This window comes from Oreochromis aureus, linkage group 22, assembly GCF_013358895.1.
Source record: "Oreochromis aureus strain Israel breed Guangdong linkage group 22, ZZ_aureus, whole genome shotgun sequence".
Taxonomy (NCBI): Eukaryota; Metazoa; Chordata; class Actinopteri; order Cichliformes; family Cichlidae; genus Oreochromis; species Oreochromis aureus.
Genome location: NC_052962.1, coordinates 29381460 through 29396138, shown reverse-complemented (window position 1 = coordinate 29396138; position 14679 = coordinate 29381460). Strand labels below are relative to the sequence as shown.

At 36.2% G+C, this 14679-nt stretch overlaps 1 protein-coding gene across 1 annotated transcript; it reads left to right on the top strand.

Annotated features, from left to right (window-relative positions):
• The first annotated feature begins 8920 nt into the window (after nt 1–8920).
• On the top strand, nt 8921–12747 carry LOC116333536 (C-type lectin domain family 4 member E-like). The gene is made up of 10 exons (XM_039605171.1): nt 8921–8954; nt 9053–9127; nt 9542–9652; nt 10345–10422; nt 10641–10709; nt 10849–10908; nt 11064–11123; nt 11283–11434; nt 11534–11634; nt 12099–12747. Exons 2-10 carry the CDS (start codon nt 9097–9099, stop codon nt 12265–12267), a joined length of 831 nt encoding a protein of 276 aa, XP_039461105.1. The 5' UTR covers nt 8921–8954; nt 9053–9096; the 3' UTR covers nt 12268–12747.
• The last annotated feature ends 1932 nt before the right edge of the window (nt 12748–14679 follow it).

Below are 14679 nucleotides of genomic sequence, written 5' to 3'. Positions count from 1 at the left end.
CTCTATTCAGACCAAGTCTTTACTCATGAGCCCTTTGCAACTCATTCTCTAATGTGTGTGTCTCTTCTTATTGCTTTATTTCTGCTGTCTACTATTTATATTTGATTCTACCACAGTTGGCAGTTCAAATATTTTATTATATAGTTTGAGAAATTGTTTATTTCTCAAACTCAGTGCAAGTTTTGCTCAGATGGACGAGCATGCAATCGTATGCCACATAGCTGAGAGCGGCTGGTTCGAGTCTGACCCGCGGCCTTTTATTGGACACATTTCACTGCATGTTGTACTTGTATAACTATGCATGTGACAAATAAAGGATCTTGAAACTTATACTTTTTTTCCTACTGCACAATCCATGGAAAATACATCTATAAAATGTGTGTTTTAAGGAGCAAGTGTTCACTTAACATTTCAAAATGACAAAAAACACAGAAATGGAACAGAGAGGTGCAGAAAGTTGATTTTTCCAAATTTGGCTCTGGACTAAAAGTCGACCAGCATATCTTCAGTGACCTTGATGATGTTATAGTTAGTTTCATAGTTTCAAATGAAAGGAAACTAAAAGTGTTCTTCAAGTCAAATCTTCATGTTTAACATTTAACAGAAGCCATTTTACATAAAGAACCTTATATTAAAACTAACATATATTTAAAGTCAGTCTTAAGGCTCATCTGTCTACCAAAAGAATTATCTGCAATAATACAAAGTGAGTTTTTTTTCTATGGTTTGTCAAAGCTTGAGTAAAAGATGAATTCTACAGAATAAAGGTTTTTGTCCAGTTCTGATATCAGGATGTCAAAGCCTGGCATGATGAGCCATCCAAGATGAGCTACACAGGAGGTAATAAAATTCATGTGGTGAAAAATCAACTGACAGCTGAAGAAGACGGCACTTTAGTCAAAATGGACTGATCATCAAACAACCACTAATCTGGACAATGCTGCAGGGTATTGCTTTTTGCTGGTATGCAGGGATAAAATATTATCTGCACACAAATTAAAAGAAAACTTGAGATCGCGTTCAGTGTATCTGAACATTTAGTACAGCAAAGAAAAAAACAAACAAGGAAAGGAGGGGCTAATTCTTAGATTATGTGATAATTTAACTTGTGGTTTCCTCAGTCACCCATGTTGTTGTCTGGTACACAGTCTGCTCTGTTTCCTGTTTGGTTCATGCAGCTGTGTTTGTCACAGCTATCTGATTTACCATAAATAAGAGGAAGTGAATGTTTACGGTAAAGTTGTGAAATACTGTGTGCACAAACATCATGGCCAGCTTATGACTTCGTTGTTTTAATTCAGTTGGCACAACTTTAATTCCAAAGAGAGAAAAAAACAAGCTACAAGACAGATGTATCCAGCATCTAAATTAAGATAAAAATATATATCTACTATTATCTGAGTTTACATGGCAATATTTGCCAAGCCCCTCCTTGTAGTGTTGTTAGTCTCATTAGTTAAGACCTAATTTATAATTAAAGGTTTGCCCTGTTGTTATTATTATAGTTTTATACTTTCAATTTACTGGAGTTGATGGTACACATGTCTGAAAATGTTGAAGGTAAAATTATTTACTTTTTTTTATAAAGCAAATTGTTTGTTGGATATAGTGAATTCAATCAAAACTGACTGAATTCACAAAATGTCAGAGGATAGCGGCTGGTTTTAAGATGCCGGTTTTTCAAATATTATACTTTGTAACATTTTCCTGAATGCAAACACAACCTCCGCAAATGTTATTGGTGAATAAAATTAGCACTACAGGCAGAATGAAAATAGAAACTAAAAAAGTACGAAAAAATTGTCCCTGGGTAAACTCCAAATTTATAAACAGTTACTAAAAGTTACTAATTTGTCTGGATTTCAATTTCACATGGTTGATCTTATGAAAATCACAGAAACAGATAAAAAGATTGAAGTGAGGTGCAAAATTGTAAATAGCATTCTCACCAGTAAGACTGGGAAACTCTTATGTTGCACAGTTGGATTAAACTTGGACCATCGGTGTAATTGAACCTGGTGACACACAACAATTATTATTATTCGCACTTGTTTATTCTGTTTTGTGCATCACATTTCCAAGTTCTGAATTCATCTTACTGAAAGACTGTATACAAATATTTTGTTTATCCTTTATTTGAACAGAGAGTGAACCTGTTAGTTCAATTTATATTCAAGTGTTTCTTTGGTATTTTCAGACTTTAGTTCTTAGTTCCAGCTTCCACTTAAAATGTTTATATCCTGTGATAATTACAAAAACATGTGGACTGACAGATGATTTTTTTGTGAATATATATATATATATGTATAGGTAGATAGATAGATAGATAGATAGATAGATAGATAGATAGATAGATAGATAGATAGATAGATAGATAGATAGATAGATAGATAGATATTTCTGCTGACTGTCAAAGCATTAGATGTTAATAAATAATAAAGAATCTTTGAAGAAAGTGTTTTTGTGATACAGCAACAGCGGGACTCACTGAGGTCAGGATGTTGAAGCCTCTGCATGATGAGCGGTTCACAGAGCTACACAGACATTACAAACATTTGTGTGGTGAGAAAGAGGGAGATGCTGTCAAATCTGAATGACAAAAGTTTTTGCAGAAACAATATTATCTGCAGCCAAGTTAAAACAAAACTTAGACCACATTGAATCTTTTAACCTTTTAGTGTATTTGGTAATATTTAGTACAACAAACAAGAAACAAACAAGAAAAGGAGGCGTTAACTCTTAGACTACGCAATAATTTAACGTGTGGTTTCTTCAACCAACCATGTTGTTGTCTGATACACAGTGTGCTGCGTTTCCTGTTTGGTTGATGTAGCTAAGGTTCCCACAGCTATCTAATTTACCATAAATTAAAGGAGGAGGAGAATGTTTACAGTAAGGCTGTAAAATTATTGTGTACCCAAAGGTATGGCTCACAACTGTGACAAATGCAAATCTTTAACTCAAACGGTTAAGACAGCCTACAAGACAAATATAACTAATAATGTCAATCAGTGTCAAGCCCTGCTTATCGTTGCCTACAACTATCTCCTTCAAAAAGAGCTCCTTGTTGACTCTGGTGTAGTACAAAGCTGGATCAGCAACTGTGACTCTCCACCAAACCATCAACCACTTATCTTAGCATATCCCTTGCTAGAAAGACAAACCACATATAAGCTGGTCAGAAGAAAGAACTAAAAGTATAAGTCAAACTGTCAAACTGTTTACAATCTTCCCTGCCAACTCAGTCTCTAAATCTGCTGAATGTTGCTCACCTAATCTTTCTCTCATTCCTAAGGAGTGCCATGGCCTATAGCATCATCCTTATGATTGCGAAATTCACCTCCTGCCTGGAGCACCCAGGGTGGGATATATTAGACAGAAATTGAACAACAGAAGCAGGAAGCAAGACAAATAGGCAACCATAAGCATTTGAGTAAGTTTGACAAGGTCTAAGTTTTGGCTAGACAACTGGGTCAGACCATCTCCACCTCTTGAGGGGTGTTCCCAGTCTGTAGTAGTTATTATTTATAATAAGTGGTCCAAGGTGAACCAGGAACTGTGTCATGGGTAGCTCACCAATGGGTTCACCAATGTACAGGGGGAGTGAAAGCTGGCCCATGTGGGTGATCAAATAAACAAGCTGCCAAAAAATGCATGCTGGTTCTGATTGCAAGGTTTGTTGTATATGGGTCTGCATAGCTGCAGACCAGTCAGGGTACCCGTGTTAATCCCTATCCACTGCTTAAAGCGCCACCAATGGGCATGTGAATGGTACAGCGGGGTGGCCAGGCCGAGAGAGTGAACCCAAATGCAGATACAGTCGGAGGCACTGATTTAAATATGACAACAATGCTTTATTTATATACAATGATTTAATGCTTAGAATACCAAACATGAGCTGTGAGCTATGGTGGATATCAGACTCTAGGAGTGGTGGACATGAACCGGGAGCTAAAGGGGAATCTGGGGTGCAGGTTGTGGTTCGGGTGGTGCTCAAAGTCACTGCAAAAGAGGGGGAGAGAGATGTCAGGGACGTGTCGGTGGTTTGTCACGTAAATGAGTTCTGTTAACTTCTGTGTTTCACAGAACCGAAAGATCGGTACAAAAACTGGACTCAAGTGCAGGAACCCAGAGCAGAGACAGTGGAACATTTTACAATGTTTACTTGTGAAACTCAAAATTTCAAAGTGTGATAAGGACAAAGGCAACAAAACACAGAACTTGACCTGGTGAGGCCTAGCTAACGTGGCTTGGTGGATGTGGATTGAGGGGGGGAATATGCCCAGAGATGCAGACTGGAACGTGGCAGTTAAGACGTCACATTGAGGAGAGAGGGCATCTGACTTAGGGAGGTAGTGGAGAGGAGCTCTGTAGATGGTGAGTATATTGTATAACTATTCTTACTTGCAGGTGGAGGCAGTAAGCGATGAGGGATGGTTGACGTGAATCAACCATCCCTTTAATGAAAGCTGTATTCCCTGATGGCTGTGACTTCTTTCCACAGGATAATGCTCCCTGATACAAAGCAAAAATAGTTCAGCAATGGTTTTAAAAGCACAAAAATGGGTTTGAGGTGGACTTGCCCTCCAAATTTTCCAAATCTCAATCCAATCGAGCATTTGTGGAATGTGCTGGACCATTAATTCCAATTCATGGAGGCTCTTCCTCCCAATTTACAAGCTGTTGCTAACATCTTGGTGACAGATACCACAGCACACTTTCATGTTTTTAGTGGAGTTCATGCCTTGATGTGTCACAGCTGTTTTGGTAGCAAAAGCGGGACCGACACAATATTCTTAATATCTGCTTCAGTCAGATCTGAGTGGTCACCTCAACCTCCAGTCTGGTGAAAACTGCTTTTTGGAGATTAAAAATGTATGTAGGAATAAACCAATATTTTCGGCACATAAATTAAAACAAAACTTGAGACCACATTTAGAGTTTTACTATAACAGTGTATTTGGTAACATTAAACCCATAAAGAAGAAACAAACAAGAAAAGGAGGGGCTTACCCTTAGATGATGTGATAACTGTGAGGTTACCGCAATCAACCATGTTGTCTGATACACATTGTGCCATGCTTCCTGTTTGGTTAATGCAGCTCACAGCTATCTAATTTACGATCAATTGAAGAAGAAAAAATGACTTCAATGTGTTTTAATTCAGCTGTGACAAAAAAAAATCTTCAGCTCCAAAAGTGAAGATAACCTACAAGACCAATGCATCCAGAATCTAAATTAAGATAAAGTTTTTTAAAAAGATCTAAGACACAGGCCACATGAATCGGCATGGCAACCAATGTCAAGCCCCTGCTTCTAGGGTTCTTTGTTTATCAGTAGTTATGATATTGCCCTATTGTTCTATTCAAGTCAATTCATTTGTATTTTTTAATGTTTATAATATGTTATAAATCTTATATATTAATTGTTTATTTATATACCTGAAGGAACTTTATATAATAGGGTAAGGAGCCTACAATAATACAAAGACACACTGTGGAAGAGGGCCATGAATTAATAATAACTAATAATTTAGTGCAGAGTGGTGTATAAACAAAGACTGAAAAGAGGTAAGTGAAAAAGAAACACTGTGAATCATTGAAAGCCCCCAGCAGTCTAGGGTTATAGCAGCATAACTATGGGAGGGTTCAAGGTCACCTGATCCAGCCTTATCTGCAAGCTTTATCAAAAAGAAAAGATTTAAGCCTAATCTGTCTAAGCCTAACCCCTGAGAGGGTGTCTGTCTCCCAAACTGGGAGCTAGTTCTACATATAAGAGGCTTGAACGCTGAGGGATCTGCCTTCCATTCTACTTTTAAAAACCCTAGGAACCACAAGTAAGACGGCAGTCTGAGAGTGAAGTTTTCTATTGGGTTGGTATGGTACAATGTACTTTAAAAAAAAAAAAATAGGAGTGGCCTGACCATTGGAGACATTGTATGTTAGGAGAAAATCTTTAAATTTGATTCTGGATTTAACGGGGAGCCAATGAAGAGAAGCCAGTATGGGAGAAATATGCTCTCTATTTCTAGCCCTTGCCTGTATTCTTGCTGCAGCATTTTGGATCAACTGAAGGCTTTTCAGGGAGGTTTTAGGACAGCCTGATAATACTGAATTACAATTGCCAATCTTATGAGTAATAAATGCATGAAGTAGTTTTTCAGTGTCACTCTGAGACAGGATGCTACTAATTTAAAAAATACTGTGCAAGTGCCAGAAAGCAATCCTAAATATTTGTTTAACATGCACATTGAAGGAGTCTTCACAGTGTTACTGGAGGCCAAGGTAATACATTCCAGATTAACCTCATATTTATATGAACTTAGAAGCAGGAAATTAGAAATCATCTAGGCCTCTATGTTGTTAAGACATTCCTGCAGTTTAAATAATTGGTGTGTGTTATCTGGCTTCATGGAGAGATAAAGTTGGGTATCATCTGCATAGCAATAAAAATGTATGCTATGCATTTGAGTGATACTGCCTGAGGGAAGCAAGTATAATGTAAACAGAATTGGTCGTAGCACAGAACCCTGTGGAACTCCATTATTAACCTCTGTGTGTAAAGAAGACTTCCCATGTACATGACTAACTTAGAGGATATTAGATAGATTTGACTGAAACTACTGCAGCGCAGTAACGTTGGTACCTATGGCATTTTCTAATCGCTGTAATAAAATATTATCATCTCAAACACTGCACTATGGTCTCTTCAAACAAAGCATTCTTCTGTAGAAGATCAGTTAGCTTTTTTTACAAATACTTTCAAGAACTTTTGAAATAAAAGGAAGGGTGGGGCTTGGTCTATAATTAGCTAAGATAGCTGGGTTTAGTAACTGCTTTTAAATGAAAGGTTTAATTACTGCAACTGTGGTACATAGGTCATTAACAGAGATAGATAGATCATATCTCTGTTTGAAGCTTTAATTAATGGTAGTACATTTTGAGCAGTCTTGTAGGAATGGGATCTAAAAGACACATTGATAGTTTGGAGAAAGGGATTACTGAAATGAACTCAGAAAGATCAATCAGAGAGAAGGAGTCTAAAGTAGTTGTATATAATGATACGTCTGTGAGATGGTTGTTGATGGCTGTAATGAAATTTTATTTTTATTTATGAAGAAATTTATGAAGGCATTACTATTGAAGGTTAAAAGAATGTTTGGCAAAACAAAGCTCTGACTCTTTGTCAGTCTGACTACAGTGCTGTGGTTTTTTAATAGGGTAGCAAACAAAATTTCCAGACTAAATAAAGATCTTTTATATTAGTGAGATGCCATTTCCTCCCTAGTTTACAAGTTATCTGCTTTAAGTTGCATGTTTGAGAGTTATATTAGGAAGTCAAGTACTTCTGGTTTTCAGGCTCTCATTTTCAGAGGAGCCACAGTATCCAAAGATGTGCATAGTGAGGATGTAACACTCTTAACAAGATGATCAAATTCTGTAGGAGCGACTTCAGGTAGCTGCTCTGTTCTGTGTAGCAACATGGCAGTGAAGAAGTCCTCCCGTGGAGGATATATATAACCTTAAACTTAGTTGCAGGACTTTCAGAAACGCATCTACTGTAATGTTTAAATGTTTTCCCACCTCTGTGTAATTCATTATGGTAACTTTAAATGATACTCCAGAGAGTTGAAGAAGGGATTTTCTTAATACAACAAACACTTTTGTTTGTTGAATATATGTTACTAAAATGCTTTGTAAAAATGTAATTAACAAAATGTTTTGTGCCTATGCAGCCCCCCACCCCCCAAAAATAAAAGAAAAAAAAAGCTACATTGTTGTCAGAAGAGAATGGATGGTTTTATGATTAAATTTCCTGTATACAACTAGTGACATGTAAAAGCAGAATTAAAACAGATGCTAGAAAGGTACTAAAGAATTTGAATTGCTCATTTTTAATCTGACGTATTTTTATAAAGTTTAGTGAATCTAAAATGCTATAGATTTGCATTAAATTTCTTAAACTGTTGTTTGAGCTCACAAGAACCACAGAAAAAGTAAAAAAAAAAACCTTGAAGTTTGGTGTAAAACTGCAATATCACAGGTAACAATGGATACTCCTATACTATACTATAAAACTGGATTAAACTTGGACCATCAGTGCAATTTAATATGATGGCACACAACCATTATTACCTAGCTTTTCTGAGTCCTTTTTTGGGGGGTTTTGTCAAAACATTTATTACTTTTTAAAAGAAAGTTGGGATCACAACTTAGAGGAAAGTGCCATTATTACTAAATCATATAATTTTAAATGAAAGACAAATGAAATTGTTATTGAAATGTGGAGTGTAGATAAAGTGCAGTGAGAGAAATCTTAATAATTGACAAACACATTTAATGTGCTTGTAGCTGCATAAAGCTACACTGTGAAGTAGTAAAGTAGTAAATAGTAAACAAGCAGGACAGAAATGTCTTTTCATAAACATTTGAAAGTTTATTGTGAAAAACTAAAATTCAAAATTTCTGCCAAAAATCAAAACACAACTTGATTCATTCACAAGAAAATGTTTAGCATGTTATATTACACTAATATCCAACAATCTAAGCCAGAAAGGCATAAAAGTTCCTAACATAACATTTATTCTTATTGTTAAATATACAGTAACTGGTCTTCTGTTCCACTTTATTATATTTTATTGTTGTGTTTAAGGTAAATAAACACAAATATTGATGTTTTAATGATAATATTTGTCATGCTTGTAGCTTAACAAACTGAAATGAGTTTTCGTACAGCTCCTTAGTATTGAGCAGGTTTTTTAACTGCTGTTTGAAAGCTTCGTTGACGAAATAATTTGTTCTGCTCTAGTATCTATTTGAATTTGTCTTGAAATAGATGAGCTGCGCTGTAGATAGACCCTCCTCCTCATCCTTTAAAGTCTTCAGGAAGTTGGGGGGGGTTTAACAGAGAGCTGTGAAAGGTGTTGTGCTTCACTTCTCTTTGAAAAGCCTGAGGTGAGGGTCGCAGAGGTGAATCTTGATGCTAAATTTTCAGTAAATATTGAAGGAATTGATTAAAATAATTAGTTTGTTGTTTTTTTATTGTGATTCAGACACAGTTGGACTAACTCTGAAGTCAGGAGCTTGAAGCTTCAGCATGATGAGCCGTCCACAGAAATACATAGAAGGTAAGAACATTAATGTGGTGGTAAATCAACAGGGAGGAGAAAATACACACTTTTTGTGAACAATGCTGTTTTCATACAACGTAACGTGTTCTGAAATTAAACAATACTCTTTTGGGTAAAATATCTTAAGCCTATTTTCTGGGTTTTATCATACGAAAATATGAAAAACCTCATTTATGAAGAAAAAAATAAGAAAGGCAACCATGTTGTTCTGTAATATGCAGTGTTTCATGTTTCCCGTTGGTCTAATCCAGCTATGGTTCTCACCTATTTTAAACTTTTGTACTAGACAAACACTGAAATGACATTAAGCAGTGTAATATCTTTGCATCTGTCCTCAGATGCACTTGAGTTAGAACTATTTATTAAATGTTTATGTACTTGTGTGTTCACTTTCTGTCTCCTCTGAATCAGGTCAAGCTCTTCACTCTCAACATGCAAAATCAAACAATGCGTTAAAGCTCAGAGTGGCCGTGCTGGTTGTCTGTGTTCTCCTGGTATCGGCTCTCGTGGTAACTTATCTCTGTGAGTTTGTAATTTTAATCATGTAGCTTTAATTAAATAAGTGTCTGATTTACCATAAATTTATTAACAATCAGAATGTTTACTATAAAATTGTGAAGGAAAAACTTTTGAGTTGTGACCTAAATCATAAATTGGATGGATAGCACAACCACTTATGAATGTGTTTTACTCTGTGGAGGAACTATGCTGCTTTTTAGCACATGATTTTTGTCGTAATTAATATGTTATTATTTTTATTTGTACGCTAAGTTAAAAATGATAATTAAACTGTGACTCAGACATTCTTCTTCATGAATCTTAGGCAACACACCCGTAGCCGTCGATGAAAGAAGAATGTCTGGCTAGCTTCTTATTTTTAACACATTAACTTTATTAAATGTTAAGGCCAGCATGTATATAAAAAATTATATTCAATTAAAAATTAAATATTTAAGTAGCCAATGATTTTAAGATTAAAAAAGTTACTTTGCTCTCTGGTTATATGCACATATTCTTTACCTGCATGCTACCAAAGCCTGCTCAAATGTGAATAAATCAGCACTACAGGTGAACTGAAACAAGAGGTTCTGGTAACAACAACCGTCTCATAGGCTGTGGAATCTGCAAAATCAAATGTAGATAAAGAGATAAAGTGAAACCGAAAATATTACTGATTGATTTTTGTCTTTTCTTATTTTTATTGTTTTAATAAGTGTTGGAGCTTTTGAAAACCGGGGACATGCTCAGAAACCTTGAGATGAAGCAGGGAACTGTAAAAGCTGATGTCACAGGTAAGAACATGAGACTACACTGTAATTTTGTACTAAACTTTTGTTTGTGACCTCTGGAATTTAATCACATAACACACATTATTATTAATATTATTAAATGTTGCTTAGCATTTTTTTTCCAACATTTTAATATTTAATTTATGTTCATTCTTATAAGTGATCCTGATGAATAATTATTCTTTTTAAGCCTGTTTTTTAATTTGTTTTTTGTTTTTTAGAGAGACCTCCTGAAATCAAACCATGTAGTACAGTGCAGCCCACATGCCCGGAGCCTGAAGTAAAAATTAGTACGTTATGAATTTTAAACACATTTGTATCTGCAGAAAGCAATTGTATAAACAAATATACAGCTGCATGACACAAGGACCATCCTCCTGCCTGAAAAATCTATGAAAATCTTTTTTTTTTATCTCTTTTTTATAACAGTAACACAACCGTGCAGCCCAATACAAACTACAAGCCCACAACCTCCTGAAATAAACATGAGTAAGTTTTATATTTTGTCTTTGACGTGTTTTTTATCCTCTGATTAAGGAAACAGGATCAAAGGAGCATCCTGCTGCTGTCAAATCAAAAAATAGATGATCCTGCTGAAAATTTTGCAAATATTTCAAAAAAACTTCATCTCTTCTCTGTAACAGTAAAACAATCACACAGCACGATACCGACTACAACCCCACAACTTCCTGATATAACTATGAGTAAGTTTTGTATTATTTCTTTGATAAATTTTTTATCCTCTGATTAAAGAAACATTGATGGACTGACACAAACAGTATGTTAGATTGTAACTGCAGGTCAGTAGTGAACAGTGATTTCTTCCACCTGAATGAAGTGTTTGATGTAATCTCTCTTCAAAGATGATTCATGTTATAAATGTGAAGATGGCTGGGAGCAACATGGAGGAAAGTGCTATTACTTCTCCACCAATTTCTCCTCCTGGAATGTGAGCAGAACTGAATGTAGGACTAAAGGAGGAGACCTGGTTAAGATAGACAGCAGTGAGGAGCAGGTATAAAACACTGCTGCAGGTTCATGTTCTCACCCTCTTGTTTCATCATTCCAGAACAGAAAGTTTCACAAAATAATTTGATCAAATGTTCCTGTTTAGAGATTCTTGCAGAGAAAAACTGAAAAATTCTGGATCGGACTGACAGACTCAGCAGTAGAGGGCAAATGGCTGTGGGTGGACGGATCACCACTGAATGAAAGGTTTGATTCAGTACACACACACACACACACACACACACACACACACACATATATATATATATATATATATATGTGTGTGTATATATATACACACACACACACACACACACACACACATATATATATATATATATATATATATATATATATATATATATATATATATATATATATATATATATATATATATATATATGCAGACATGCATCAAAACACACTAAGAACAAAAAGGCAATCATCTATTAACGGGACTCAGTGACAGTGAGGACGTAAGCAGAAAGCAAAGAGAGAGAAGAAACAACAGGACCAGGACAAAACACAAACCGTGGAAAAAAGGAAACAGATTTTATGACATGCAGTCGTGGCAAAAAAAAATTGAACAAATTCTGACTTTGTCCATTTTCAAAATCAAAGTTCAACTTTAACTTTTACAGTTAATGCCCTTTCTGTTCTTCATCCCATAGGTTGACATTTTGGTTCGATGGCGAGCCAAATAACATGCCATGGCCAGATCATAATGGAGAGAACTGTGCAATGATGGGGTATATGGAGATAATGCTTTGGTTTGATTATCCCTGCAAATTAACTATTAGAAGTATTTGTGAGAAAGCAGCTGTGGCTGTGTGTGTCTAAAATTCAGTTCAACATTTAAAAAAAAACCGTGAAGGTAAAGGACACATTGAGACAATTTTTCCAAAGCTAATGCTGCAAACATTTAAAGCTTCCATTCAGAAATGTTTATAATGAAATAAATGTGAATGATTATTTTGTGCTTGATTTTCTTATTCATGTATTATGTGCTAAAAGTGTAATGCGACCAGGGAAATTGTTTTTTTACAGAAGTAATGTCCTGGATAATGTGTTATTGAACTGTCTGCTGCACAGTCTTTTGAAACCAAATATGTTTTGTGTACCTATATTAAAGAAAATTACTACATCTAAAGACAAATGAGCCTGGAGTCAAAACAAACACTGATGAGGCAGATGGGTGCTGCAGGTCAATATCTGAAAATTTTGCCTGTAAGAAAATTAAATTAAACTACATAAAGAGACTTCAATGTTACTCAGAATAAGTAGTTTTATGTGAATCCAGTTACAATAAAACAAATGTTAAAGCATGCAGCAGGAAAAAAATCTCCTATTCGTCCTTCAGCATTTTTTCAAAACTTTGAGACATGAAGTTCTCACAATTAGTTATTTTTGAAAAGACTGAAGATAGACAACAGCTCACCATGCCAAGACTTCTTTTTAGAATTTGTGGTCAAGTTTACATACACTCATCACTGGCATGAATATCATGTTAATTTGGGGGCTTTTAATTATTTCTTCAAACTGTTCTTTTTCCAACATGGAACGATTGTACAGCATCCATCTTTAATGACTTTAAAACAAAGAACTGGGTGGATTTTCTCTAATCTACATCAAAGTATGGATTCAGACTCAAATATACACACACATCTCCACTAATATTCGGTTAAATGTTCCTTAGCAAGTTGCACCTTAACCAGATCATTTTGGTAGCCATCAACAAGCAACAAAAGAAACCTAGTGATGAAGAGCTGAAACATAAAACTCATCACATGGTCTCTACAATCACCTGATTTAAACAAAACTATGATAGTTTGGTACAAGTTGGACAGCACATTGCTGTCAATAACAGGCCACTGAGAGAAATGCTCAAAGCTCCAGGTCTGTTACAACTAGGGATGGGTACCGGTGTCCGGTGCCATGATGGCACCGGTGCTGACATAAACGGTAGTAACCAGACCGAAAAGCAGCGCACATTTCGGTGCTTTATTTCGGTGCTTTTTTTCCCCCTGAGCCAATTCTAGCCAATCATTTTACGTTTCCGAGGATAGTAGGCAGGGCCAGGTACGTACGTTCTTTTTTTAGAGCAGAGCTACAGATTAAAATGCCCAAGGCGAAGCGATCAAAAGTCTGGCTGTACTTCACAGCAAAAGATGCAAACTCAGCAGCCTGCAACAAGTGCTTTAAGCTGATATTGTGATACTGTCAAAGGAGGTAACACCTCAAATCTGATGAAACACCTGGCGACGCATAGCGGTTTTTTTTTTTTAAAGAAATAAGCCGTGTTTGATAGCTTACTGCGAGACCTCACACTGCACATCTACTGCGGGTGTGGTGCCTGTTATCGGACCCGGAGTTAGCAACATCCCCCCAATAGAGAGTCCTGGCCCCTAGCCCTGTCAGCGTAGCAGAAATGATGAGGATGATGATGGCAGCAGCAGCCGTTCTTCTCTCTGCGTGAGTAGCTTCATGTTGTTCGTGTGTAACGTTAGAGTAGGCTAACCACATTATTACATTAATGCATGTAAGATGAACTAGCAAACACCGTCGTAGTTACATGCAGCTGTCTTCTTGTTTGATGGCAGATACTCCCTTCACCCTGGCCAAAAAGGTAGCCCAAAGAAAAGTGGAAAACAGTTAAACATGAGAGGTTTTTGGACAAAGTTTGTGTTTTTTCCATTGTTTAAGCACTGCTTCCAGCCAAGAGTGATGCCATATATGCCCAATAGCTGCAGAAAAGGCTAACATTGTTATCTTTTACAAAAAAAAGCTGAACATGAGAGGTTTTGGACCAATTTTGTGTTCTCCATTCTTTAAGCACCGGTTTGAGCACCGTTTAAGCACCGGCACCGTTTCAAAAGTACCGGTTTGGCACCGGTATCGGATAAAACCTAAACGATACCCATCCCTAGTTACAACAATAAATATTTAAAAAGGGGCTTTGATTTACTGATTACAATAAGATGATTAAAAATATTGAAAAATAGTCTGTTTTTTAAAAAGCTTTACAAACTGTAATAGACTGAAGGGACAAAGAAAGAGAGTGGTCTGGAGGGTTCAGTCCAAATATTTCACAAAAATAAAGACTGGAGCTGTCATGGTGTGCTGTGTGGCAGGCAGGATAGGACCCAATTGCAGGAGTCACAGACACAGAATGAAAACTAAAAACAGCAGCTTTAATGCTGAACAAACCTTTTACAAAATACACTTCACAAAAACAAACCAAATCTGAAAATG